We start from the raw sequence: 13,401 nt of genomic DNA, 5'->3' as shown, positions 1-13,401 counted from the left end.
GCGGGAAGAAGAAGGGGAAAAGAAAGAAGAAGAAAGAAAAAAAAACTTGTGCCAAATCGCAATTCCTGCCGGATCTCCAGATCCTGTCGGGGGAATTAGGAAGCCCACAATTAAACATATGGGCATTAAGATAATTGTCAGTTCTGTTGGCGGACATGATAGAAGACAGATGGGTGAGAATCGGCGCGCTCCGCCGAGGCTCCCGGGGAGACCGTCCCTGTATTTTACCTGCCTGAGCGGCTCCGCCGGGCCCGTCGCCGCCGCGGAGAGACGGGGGCGCGCCGAGGTGCTCCTTCATCGCGCCGACGGGTGTCGCGGAGCGGGGCAAGGGTGCCCTCTGCAGGTCACCGCCGGCACTGCGCGGCAGTCTGAAGGAGCTCGGTGGGTGGGAGGGATGACAGGGTCCCTGATGAGAAAGATATGAGCCTTTTTAATTTGGCTTTGTGTGTGAGGCGTGCGTTTTGCTTTTTTTTTTTTTTTTAATTGTGATGCCCGCCCTTATCATCCCATGCCTTTTCTCTGCAGGTGGGGGCTCATCGAGAGGATGGCGTCGGCCTGCGAGGAAGCCACCCAATCGTGCCAAACCAAGTGCCAGTCCCTCAGCTGCCTGTGCAGTCAGCCACCTCGCCCGACCTGAACCAGTCGGACCCCTACAGGGGTGAGTGGTCCTCGCAGACAGGGCAAACAGCATTTCACAGCATCATCCGAGGAAACGTCTCATCTTTAGAACAGCATTTCTGATTTTGGCCCAAACATAAGATGACCCAAATATGAGATTACCCCTTTTTTCATGACTAAAACGAAAAATATAATATTTGACCGCCCCTGCAGGTGTTGCGTTTTGCCTTTAGAATGTAAGGTATGGCACTGCTGTTTCAGAAGTTTTCATCTTATTCATCTATTATACATCTAACACTTCCAGCAGAAATTCCAAAATATATATATAGCTCTACTATATATATATGGTCTCATTCCCAGTGACCTATCAAAAATACACCTACAGCGCCTTCTCCAACGCATTTAAACGCACCTACAAAGGGACGCCCCTTTTTAATAATACTCAACACTGGGACTAAAACAGATGAACTAAAAAAAACTGCAGTGTGAAACACATACGCAACGAGAGGTCAACACAGCATAACAGTGCAACTCATTCTTGCTGCCCCCTCCAAAATTGTGACAAAGCAGGGGCCACAGGGTCCCCCAATGCGGCGACTCCTGTGAGAAAACAGTCAGCGGCAGAAGTGGCTGTTAAAATACTGACTGTCATTTCAAATCATGCCGCACGGACACATGCCAACTATAAAATCAGTGCACTTGGCATTCCCCAAGTGTAATGTGTGAATAATTAGACCCTAGCAGAGAGCTCACATGCACACACACTCTCACTCTCACCGAGGCTGCTTTATGAAAAATGAATATGTAAAAGGAAATTGTATATGACCGATGCAGTGGAGCAAATTAGGCTAAAAGTTGTTTAAAGGGGCGAGCACTTCTCTCTGAAAATTGCCTGCTTGGCCTCCAAGCCAAACGTCTAATGAGGTGCTGAGTACCATAAAACAAACTAGGGAAACAAAGTTATAGCGCTGTGGAGTTGGCTCGCTGCTCTGGGACTTCCAAGTCCAGAACTATAAATAATGTGCCTCAGTATCGAAACGCGGCTCTGCGAATTAAAGCCTGCAGGAAAAACCGGTGAGGCCTGGAGCGATTGTGAGTTCTTTTTTTACTTTTCTAACCGCTGTGGACTTAGAAGCGCAAAAGTGTTTGACAGGGAGGTGATGCTTTAGTGTGAAAAGAACACATTTGGAATTTGCGTGAGAGTGTTGGGTGTGAGTTGAAGGACAATGATAGAGCGCCTAGAGTGAATTTCGCTTTGATTTTTCTGCTTTTTTTAACCATGTTATGTCACAAGGCGCTTTAGCACACAGTCCGTTTCAAAATGGGAGGTGTTAGCTAGAAGAAGAAAAATGAGACTTGTTTTAAAGGTTTCTGTCATGGTTGGGAGTCCTGACTTTGCAAACGAATGCATAGGCAATGCGTCGTCTGATTGGATCGTCCTGTCTCCCTAACACGTTTAAGACTTCTGAGGGGTGCAAAAAGAAAAACCGAGTTCCTCCTCGGCCTTAACTGGATCAAGCAGCACTGAAAAAGTGGAGAAATCAATTTGGAGACTGTGTGTGGGCACTAACTCGCCAAGGGAGAAGAGATGTGGGGGGACGCCTAATTTAGCCCGTAATTCGCTTTCCCCTCCTCTCCACCTTTTCCTCCTCTGCTACTATCGCCCCGTACCAGTTCAGCGGTGCCAGTCCAGTTCGCCCACGCTACTCTTGCTGGCCTGCTCGTCCTCCATCATGGCTACTCCAGCAGACAGGGCCTGGAGCCTTTTCACCGCTTTGTCTAAGTGGAGAGAAAAAGAGTGATGTGGACTAACTTGTTTCTGAGCTGGAAGAGGTGGCATTCAGCGGCGCTGGCATCCCTAAACAGGCGGGCAATTATGCGCCCGGGCCGGGAAACAGAGGGGGACGCTGCTTTTAATGTCGGCCAGTCGGGGCGAATGGGGACCGGGTGACTGGAGGGAGTGTCTGGACAGGCCCAGAGTTTATGGTGACGGTGAAAGGAAGCGATTGTGGCTTGTTGTCTGTGTGTTCTCTGGTCTCTGTGAATGATGGGGGTGTCTGGACTTGTGCCTCTGAAGCCTGGTGAACGGCAGAGAGGAGTAAAAAGAGTCGGATGGTGTGATGGGGGTCGGCTTTATGGTGACAGGGACAGAGCTTGTCCCGAGCCAGCTGACAGCGGTGTGAGACAATGGGCACAGTGTTCCTCTGCCTTACACCCCTCCGGGCTGCCAGCACTGGGGGGATGGAGCGGCAGCTTTAAGGTGGGGGTGGGGTGGGTGTTAGTATGCCAGTCACCCTTACCGCAATTAGGAGCACAAAAAAAAAGACCAACATACTCATACCCCAGACCAGTACCATTAATTCTAAATCATGTATAAATAATTTATTAACAAATAAAGACATACATTTTTCTTCACAATTGATTGAAAAGAGCATAATCATTAATTAAATACTTTGGTTACTTATTATTGTTGCACTTTCTAGATTTTTAAGGTGTATCTGAATACCAAGACAATTAATGTAGTCCATTTAATAACATTTTCCCAACAGTTTGGGTTATGACACTGTTCTTTTGATTATTTATTCGTTTGTTTTACTTAAACCGTACCCAATTTAACAAAATTACCTACAAATACACACAACAAGGCCTTTGATCTAAAACCGGATGGCTGTAAGATGGCTGAACGTTAAGGTGGGAATGATTGAATGAAGCTGCCTTTCCCCACGCTGCTCTTTTCATCTTCTCTAAATGAACTGCTGTTCTGATTCATCACTCACATAACTGTCGAGCTTAGAAACGTCATCTACAAGGTATTTGCTTACCCGTTGTGGCAACTCAGCATGGCCTTTAATATATTAAAAATGTCCCAGTGCATTATTGAATTTAAAAGACAAAATTTGGCTGTTCAAATTGTACAGTTGCTGACTGTCGTTCTCTGTCCTCAGCTCTGTCTGCTGGACTGCAAGGCCAGAGCACTTCATCGGTCAGCTCGGAGATCAAGTCGGAGGACGAGGGAGACGAGAACCTGCAGGATGCCAAGACCCTGGACGGCAAGAAGGAAGATTCGGACAGCAAGGATCTCAAAGCTATTGATAGGTCAAGATCTAGGTAACCGTAGCCTAGCGCTCGCTTCATTTAACTCCTTGGCTGGATTTTGATGAAGTGAACAATGTGCTTTGAGGGGCAGTTAAATGGAGAAACTACGCACCTTGAGACCATAACCAACCTAATACTAGTTCAATTTGATTTAATTGGAATGTTTTATGTTACTATGAAAGAGCTGTATAACATACAGCCGATAAAGGATGCTGTAAAAAAAAAAAAGAAATTTAATATTAAAAAAGAGCCCTTCTTCAGTCTCCCCATGGTCTTGAGCCTGGTTTTAGCTGTCTCTCACACATGAGTGTAGGGTCGTCCTCCACATTCCCAAATGCACATAGTGCACCCCATCCCAGGATAAACCAGTCATGGTTTATAGACTTTTCACCTGGAATGAACAATTTGACTAATTCGGATCCAGATCTCAGATATTCACTGTGATGAACAGTATGTATGTAATGTAATGTAAAAAAAACTCTTTTATTATGTAAACAGTTAAATACAGTATAAATACATAAAATTACTGTCCACGGTAGTAGAACTCAGTGTGAACCAAGTCCCTGTGTCTCCTTGTCTCTCTGTATCCCACAGTAATAATGATGATGAAGACCTGACTCCTGAGCAGAAGATTGAGAGGGAGAAGGAGCGCCGCATGGCCAACAACGCGCGGGAACGGCTGCGCGTCCGTGACATCAACGAGGCCTTCAAGGAGCTGGGCCGCATGGTGCAGCTGCACCTGAAGAGCGACAAGCCCCAGACCAAACTGCTCATCCTGCACCAGGCCGTGGCAGTCATCCTCAGCCTGGAGCAGCAAGTCAGGGGTGAGTTTGTCATATCACATTACAGCTCTTCATGGATATATTTTATTTAACAGAATGCACCAATATGACTTACACACAATACAGTGCACTGGATATTAGTATAGCATAGCACTACATAACAAGACTCGCGGCTGGTCAGAAATGAACCGGAGGAGTGGACAGTACTCATTTACTCATATTAATTCATAAATTGACGGTATGAACCATAACAGTACTGACCACATGGTGAGCCTGAACCCAGAGTCTGAAATTCTCCTGTGACCCACTTGGTGGCACTGCACTGACAAGAATAGCACCTTGCAAAACAACAACAACAAAAAACACAGACTCTTGTGTCTTTTCTCTTGGCTCAATCACACAAAGACATTTCTCTGTTTATGTTCCAGAGAGGAACCTGAACCCCAAGGCCGCATGCCTGAAGAGACGGGAGGAAGAAAAAGTTTCATCCGATGGGCCGGCCCTTTCACTTGCCGGGGCCCACCACAGCATGGGCGATGCCTCCAACCCAATGGGACAAATGTAAAAAGTCACCCCTAAATGGTCAGAATATTTCACTTTAAACTAATCTGCTGTTCACATGTGTACCAAACTAATAAGCAGACGGCTCAATTGGTTGATATTTATGGGAAAAATAGCTGCTAAAATCAGAAATAGCGCTATGAAGAGCCCTCCACCGAGAAGCAGTCCAGCTCCAACACTATGTTGATGAAGGTGTTTGCCACTCAGTTCAAATGTGCACATCTTAGCCAAATTAGCAGACAGATTAGTGGAGAAATTGGGCGTTTTTTCTTTCCCCTTCTCTCCTTCGTGCAGTCTGTCCTAATTGATTGTGTGTGCAGAGAGCTGTGACTGACTTGTCTGTGGATGGCAGTAATGACTGAACAATGGGGCTGGATGGCACCACAAAACCCTCTGCATTAACAAAAACGCTGGGTACATTTAACAACAGATTGGCAGTAAGTGTGTCTGTAATGTGTGTGTGTTTTGAAGTTTTTTTTTTCTCCTTTTTTATTCTTTTACCCCTCCTCTGCTGTTTGGGTCTTTGTTTGTGCGGCATCTTCAGAGATAACTCTGAATGCAGCACTCTCCGATGCTCTGAGGCAGTATACCTGGAGTTCATGTGCATATGTGGTAATTAATGGTGCTGTACTACAGAATTCATTTGCAATTAATTGTTCGCAATTAATTCTGCATAATCAAAGCCTGTTACCTGGGTTTGTTAGCCTCCTGCAGTGAAAATGTGGTGCGTTATAAAATATCAATTAATATCACTCACTTCTCAGTGGTTTAATATAGCTCCATGAAAATTATTTTAATTTATTCTATAAAACATCTTTCTGGCCACTCTATATGGATGTAACTAACTGAACTCCCTGAGGTTTTACTAAAGTTGCATAATTCTGAAGACTGAAGTAGGGCCCACACTGCGTAGTTGAGTGTAGCATAATCAAGACTGTGATGATGAGGACAAAGGTTGTGCATTAGTCTCCTCACAGAGTACAGCCTGTCCACACAATTTGTAATCAAAGTCCATAAAGGACTTTATCTCATCAAATTGTCCCACTCAGGCGTGACATAATTCAACACCTACTCTGCCAAGTGTGCCTTAGAAAGAATTTATGTGGTTTTAAAGATCATTAAAAACTTCCTGAAATTGTCAGGGCTTTCGATTTGAAGGTCACTACTAATTTGAATGCTGAGTAGAAGTGTTGTGGGTGTTAAAGCAGGATTTTAAAATGAAGTCGAAGTGTTGGCACATTGGTGAAACCTATTATATACATGAAATTTAAAACTTTTCAGAATGTCCACTACCTTAGATGCCTTTTTGGACAAACAATTGTTGACATTTGCCTCTGATGTGAATGTAGAGCAGTAATCAGAATCAGAATCGTATTTATTGGCCAAGTATGTGCAAGCACATACAAGGAATTTGATTCCGGTAGATGGTGTCTCTCAAGTACAGTGTAGAAAAAAACAACAACAAAGAACAACAACGTGCAAGGATGCGTGAAGTGTTATTGTACAAGTTGTGGAATTTGTTTATACTGTTCATAAACAAATATATCTACTGAGTATAATTATATGTAAGAATGTACATAGGTCTATAAGTGTATAGAGATGTATGAGATGGGGCAGTGGTGGCCTAGCGGTTAAGGAAGCGGCCCCTTAATCAGAAGGTTGCCGGTTCGAATCCCGATCTGCCAAGGTGCCACTGAGGTGCCACTAAGCAAAGTACCGTCCCCACACACTGCTCTGCGGGCACCTGTCACGACTGCCCACTGCTCACTCAGGGTGATGGGTTAAATGCAGAGGACAAATTTCACTGTGTGCACCGTGTGCTGTGCTGCTGTGTATCACATGTGACAACCACTTCACTTTTACTTTAACAACCCCAACTCCCCCTGAAGGCTGGCAGTAAAATTTTTTACTCAGCTATTATTGTAGGCCTGTTCTTAAAAGATTCTTCTTTTCAGTCACAATGCACACAGCAGCTATTAGAAGAGACCATCTGTTATAGGAGTGCTGTCTACAATTAGACATTTTACAGTAGTCACATCCTATTGCTGTATACAGCTATTAAAGGTGACCGGCTATTATTACAGGTATTTTTTAAATGATATTTAAAAACCTAGCTCCTAGAGACCAGCTATTATTGTAAACCTGACCATTATTAGTTTTGAATGCTGACTTTAAGAGTCACATTGTCACTTTCCCTTGACAGCTATGTCAGCATTTTAAGGCATTCAAGGATCCCCACCCTAACCTCAACCTCTTCTCCTTCAGGTGCAAGCTGCCGGAGTTCATCAGATCGTTGAGCGACCACATCCTTTGATGACGTCACTCTAATCCCACAAACCAATCAGTCAGTGAACTAAACCAACCAACCACCTGACCAACCCACATTTTCCCTAACCTGTCTCATGCCTTCTGTAGAAATATCTGCATATGTACATTGGCTGCAGAGGACAGACGCATATTCCTCTCCTTTCAGCATTCCCCGTTTGAAAAGAAAAATGCATAACCGTGTCAGACACAACAAGATTTTTCTTTTTAAAGTATAAAATGAAATCAGCGGGCAACTCTTCAAACATATCATGTTGTTGTACCAACTTTGCGGAGCTGTTGCACGCAGCCCTCAGACTGAATGGCAATCTCCTCCACACTGTGGAACCTGCAGCCGTGCCTGAACTCCTGTGACGGAAGTCGAAAATGAAAAGAAACCTACAATTAATCAAGTCAATCAAGTTGGTTTCGATGGGGGAGAGGAGGCTATCACAACAAAAAAGAAGAGATTACGTTGTTGAAATACGCAAAATTGTTTTACACACAATTACACACGCACGCAGAAAGAAAAATACAAAAAGAATCTTGCAATAATGACATAAAAAGTGTACTTCTGAACCCAGGCAGGAGATTAGAGTGAGGTCGCGTTCATGGCTAGTGCAGAATGGCTGTTCGGAAGAGGAGAAAGTGGAACGAGGGCACTCCTGCCCCTATAGCAACTCCTAAACCAGCACACACCTGGACTGCTCCGTCGGAAAAAAATGCTCGAGTTTACGGGCCGAGTGTAGAGACCGTTTGTGCGGGGAGGGGAGCTGCTCATGGCAAGGTGCTTTTGACAGGCAAAGCAGGAAAGGTTTGCAGGTGCTTTGTCTGCTGGCGAGGAGGCCTTGGCTCTAGGAACGAGGTTCTGGGCAACGCAAGGTCAAGCCCGTTCACCTAGTGGTCCATTGCTCGGTTCCTTTAATTTTGTGGGGTTTTCTTTTTTTCTTCCTTGCCCCACGGCCCCCACCCCCATTCTCTCCGTGGTCCCTGACGCCCTGCATTAAACCCAGAGATGCAACTTTGACATGCTACACTTCTACCAATGTGCCTTTTAGAGTCCATATCATCACACGACGTGAAGAAGGAGGACCTTATTGGAACTTTATAGGATGCAAGCTTAGGGAATCGTTAGTCATTAGCTCTATGCAGTCAGGTTTTTTATGGCCTGGAATTTAAACAAAAAAAATAAAAGGAAAAAAAGTATTTTTTGGATAAACTGTATTTAATGTACTGTATGCTTATATGTAATTAGAAGACGTGTCCCTGAAGAAAGCAAAGATAAAAAAAAAAAAAAAACTTAAAAAAAATGGTTTTGAGTAAATTATGGCACCCGTTCCCAAGGACCTTTGACCCCTCCCCTCCCTCACACCTCGCAGCTGGTTTGGTTTCCATAGTGAGCGACACGTCGGTTATCGGGCGTTGTATTATAGCTATCAGCTTTTTTCAATATCGGCTTGTCTGTGAGCCACAGTAGTCTTCAGTAAAATGTGTGGTTGTATGTGTAAAACTGTTTCTTTTCTCTTTTGAATCTTTCTCTTATTCTTTGACTGTTCTGGTTTCTCTGTCGGGGGAGGGGGGGAGGGATGGAAAAAAAGAATAATAATAAAATGAAAAAGAAGAACCACCCTCTGCCGCTTGAGAGCGGCGGCTCTTTTTTATGTGGTTTTACTTATCCAATCAACACAAGGCACTGAAACTGGAAAAAGAATCTATTAGAAAAAAAATCAATATATATAAATGTAGAAATATATAAACAATATATATGGAAGGTGTCATGTTTTCTGAGGAGGGATCGAAGGGGATGAATTATTTTCTCTGAAGCTGGGCAGGACTGTACAAGAGGCACTTGGGAAGACACGATGCATTCGCTGCGGCGGCGTAGCATCATAGCGACAGTGCGGCTCCGCCTGCAGGACTCTAGGGACCGGAGACCCATTAGCTCCACACACTGCTAACTAGTTGTCAAAGGACACACACAGACATTTGTAAATTGTATGCAACAAATGCAAACCTACCATTATTTTGAAATTGTGTATGTAAAAGTTATATTTTTACATGTAGACTGTTGTTATTTTGTGTTTAGAACTACGTTGTATCACTTCTTTATTTCTTCTTACTTTTTTTTCCGTTAAATTGATGAAAAAAGTAAATTCAGTATGTGTTGAACTTGTGTCACATTGAAAATGTAGTGAGGTCAAATTATTCAAAATGTTTTTTATTATTATTTTAATCATTATGTTTATATTTCTGGGAACATTTCTTTTAGGGGCTGAGGTATTGATAAACAAAAAAGGTATATAATATTTGTTTTGATGCTCCATGATCATTACATTGCCATTTTTAATTGTGTTTTTTGGATATGAAAATGTAAATAGTTATACAACGCAGGGTTCATGTTGTTTTAGGTGAGTGATTAATTTTTTATTTTTATTTTTTTTTTGTCAGCCCAGCAATGGGATTTTTTAAGCAGTGTATCATCTGGTGGTTTTAGCCAGATGCCAAACGCAGTATCCAGTGGCATTAACATGTGTCAATGTCAATGCCCGGGCTCAGCTCACAGCTCCTCGTGCACTGCCCTCTGGCCAAGGCTGCTGTAGTGAAGCGCTGGTCCATGGGACAGCTCTTTAAACAGCTGGTGTGTCCACAAGATAAAAATCTCTTTCTGCAGAAAAATTAAGCCCTGCAAGGTTTCTCGGTTCAGGTTTGAATTCTGCTGACATTATACTTCATGGAAGAGAGTTATGGGATGAATCTTTCATCGTTTTTCTGTCTTTGGTGCCACTCCCAAGAAATACACAGTGTTTTGTTTTTCTGTTTGAGTCACATGTTCAAATGTGTGTGTACAAAAAAAAATTCCAGCTGGTTAAACTGCAGTACCGATTTTGAGACTCTGTCAGTATTTGTTAGGCCAGGCTCTCTTTCCCATGTGTAACAATAAGTGTCCTAATTTCATGTAACATTCTTCGGAGGAAATCCTGAGGTGTGGTGAACCAACCCAGACAGCTGATATTTGGTAACTCATCAGTGTGTTTTTCAGTGCACAAAAAATGACATTTTATATTTAAAAAAAAAAAACGTGGTTGTGTGTCAGATTTGTTTTTGCAAGAAGTGCTAATTTTTGTAACTTGAAAACTATATTAATAAACTGAACAATCATTGGAGCCCAATTGCTTCCCAGCTGTGGCTTCACTTATTACGAGGGGGAAAAAAGAAACACAACTAATTAATCAAAGGATTTTTGTCTCTCCCACTGCCGAACATCAACTGACTTTTCTGTAATCCTAATTTGGGATAGCTGTACAAAACAGCAATTTCATTCCAACGATTCCTCTTATGACGAGTACACACACGTAATATAACTAACAGAAGATTACAACTGAATTTCATTTGTCCTCATTTCTGTTATATAGTATTCAGTTTGTACATATCCAGTCTTCCATAATGTCTGCTCATTCAGTCTTCTTAATTTTCTTCATATATTGCGAGACGTGCTTGGAGAGGCTAACAGAGACAAAGGGACGTAACCACACACTGATTCTAAATCCTGAACAAGCACAAAATCTAACCCACTGACTGGAGCGACAGTGTGACAGGACTTCCGCTGGAGGCGTGGCAGCGCCGAGACCCGCTTTCTTTAATCGAGTTTTTAATGCCACCCTTCGTTCTTCTGTATTATCAGTGCAGTGCTTTTCAACATGATCATTTCAGAGTATTATAGACACATGTAATGGTGAAAAAAAATATGAACTGTGGCCTTTTTCATTCTTCTTGTTACTTGTGATGCAATTAAGTGAAGAAAAATACAGTAAGCAGAGAATTACCATGTATCAGTGCCTGGCTTTTTGTTATAAAGCTTCTTTTGTCTGGTGCCCTTTTGCTATGGAATAGACTAGTGCACCCTATTACAGAAATAAAATACCTAATTTGACAAAAAAAAAAAAGAATTTATTTGGCTTATTTTTTTGCAGGGGCAATCCTTTTATACCCGGAATATTGCAGAAAACTAAAATAATAATAATAATGATGATTATAAAAAGAGAACAATTGTCCAATTCTAAAATATTTCACTTTGTAGATTTTTGAAAGCATTCAAGTTATTACTTTATTTAACTATTTAAGCATTTTATTTTACAATTTGTTACTGAGACGAAACTGTATGGTGTTGTTAGCAGTGGCCCTCAGTCAGAATCTAGAGATGTGAGGGAGGGGTACCATCCAAACCTGCAGCAGTGATTCTAAAGAAGAAAAGAAATACAGTTACACTTTCTTTGTAATGTGTGGCTGCGTGCCTCGAGCTTTTTTCCTGTACTTTTGACGTCTGTGTTCCTGTTTTTCTTTTATTTTTATTTTCCTTTTTTATTTTTGTTTTATGTTATTATTATTAATATTGTTGATATTATTAACATTTACGTTTTTCAGATAGTAGAAGTGTCCAAACAGGTTGTGCGCTGGAATTTCTCTTCAAGCCAGCTCATATTAGGCCATTGCCTGTTGTTTTTCATCTTGTAGTTATTCAATGAAGTCATGTACATGACCGTTCTGTAGCAATAAATGTGCCATTTTTATAACCTAGTGCTCTCCTTCCTTTTTGTGTATGCGTGTAAAGCACTACTAAAAACAAAAAGTATTTCTTTAATTTTACATAAACAAATACATGTGATATGTACATTTTAACTGTAAACTGTAATGAGCAATCATAATTTGAACTGACCCTTGTGGTCCTCTCAGAAATTGAGGGCTATATTTTAATAGTGCTAAATATGGTCCAAAAACATAGTACTGTAGTTCCTGTGTTTCTCATAATGATTCAATAATCAAAACCAATAACAGTGTATTTGATTGTTTGACATTGATATTTGATATTCTAAAAAAAGTTATCCCCTTTCTTTTATCTTTATGATATAGCTCATGCTCTTTCCTGCTGAACTCAATGGAAAGCTTAAGTGGGTTACAATAGCCTCCTTGTGAGTTTTTTTTATATATGTGTTCTTTCCAAAGCCATTTATCATTGTGAAACCTGGCAAAATATTCCCATTACCTCACAGTACTGTGACGTTCCGTCTCAGATATGTCTCTGCAAGCACTGCGCTGATTCACCCACCTATGCACACTTCCGCAAATCCGCAAATCTCCCATGCCAGTCACCTCACCCTGTAGCTGTAGGGACCATTGTCTCCGTCTCCTGACTACGCATCCATCAGAGCTGAGGACTGACAATGCCTGTAGTCACGGATCATAAAATGAGTTAGCAGTATTCTGCCATCAGCGATTTATGAGTGAAATGTGTCATTTTGCACCAGGTGTTCTCTGGTGGGTTCTGACTCAGTTCATAGCTCAGGGGAAAACGGCGCTTCATCATCAGGAAAGCGGCGTTCAACCAGCTCCACGGGTTAAGCGCGTAAGCCCCACAATGATGAAGGTGATGCTTCCATCAGGTTGATTCTTTCTTGTTATTTGCTGGAGGCCACACCTAGTCTTGGTATGTATCAACACCACACCTCTAATCTATGACATCATGGCTGATTAGCGCTTTAAGGATGCCATCTTCTCCTCCTTGTCCTGCTCCTCAGCACAGGCCTGAGGCAGGCCTTTCAGGTTTAAACCACCGTACAGAGTCAGGGCAGGGCACACATACCCGACAGTCTTGACTCCTCCTTGCAAAAGTGTTCCAAATCTACTGTGAGGACATCTCTGGTACACAGGTGGAGAATCCTCAGGTCACCTACCAGGTTTTCTATTGGTTTTAGTTTTGGGCCTTTACAAAACATTCCGTTTTTTATTGTGAAGACATACTTTTGTTCATTTGGATGTATGCCTGAGGGTCAATAAAATAATAAATTCCTTTTCATCTTCAGCTTTTTGAAATTAAAATTGACTGGTTTATGGAACTGTTGATCATCCAACTTGACTGAAGTACTAGTTTCAATTCAACACATCTTACGAGATTTGATTTCCAAACTGCAGATTATTACATAATGGACCTAGAAGAGATGCAGAAGTAAATTTCTAAACTGGTACCAAATGTTCAGAGAATCAT

The 13,401-nt window shown here is 42.2% G+C and overlaps 1 protein-coding gene across 9 annotated transcripts in view; it reads left to right on the top strand.

Annotated features, from left to right (window-relative positions):
* The window catches only part of tcf4 (transcription factor 4), a 134,420-nt gene extending 122,488 nt beyond the window's left edge, over positions 1 to 11,932 (top strand). For 5 of the 9 annotated variants that reach the window (XM_028971075.1, XM_028971076.1, XM_028971073.1 and 2 more), the window contains 5 exons: positions 526 to 658; positions 3,564 to 3,714; positions 4,309 to 4,538; positions 4,925 to 5,057; positions 7,323 to 11,932. In XM_028971075.1, coding sequence (XP_028826908.1) covers positions 526 to 658; positions 3,564 to 3,714; positions 4,309 to 4,538; positions 4,925 to 5,057; positions 7,323 to 7,371 — 696 coding nt within the window. In that variant the 3' untranslated portion in view covers positions 7,372 to 11,932. Of the gene's footprint in view, positions 1 to 525; positions 659 to 3,563; positions 3,715 to 4,308; positions 4,539 to 4,924; positions 5,079 to 7,322 lie in introns of all 9 variants that reach the window. The other 4 variants (XM_028971081.1, XM_028971078.1, XM_028971077.1 and 1 more) reach the window with 1 other exon arrangement.
* Positions 11,933 to 13,401: the final 1,469 nt, after the last annotated feature.

The sequence above is a fragment of the Denticeps clupeoides genome, chromosome 3 (assembly GCF_900700375.1).
Source record: "Denticeps clupeoides chromosome 3, fDenClu1.1, whole genome shotgun sequence".
NCBI classification, from domain to species: Eukaryota; Metazoa; Chordata; class Actinopteri; order Clupeiformes; family Denticipitidae; genus Denticeps; species Denticeps clupeoides.
Note: the sequence above shows the minus strand (reverse complement) of the source record. Positions and strands in the feature narration are given on the sequence as shown.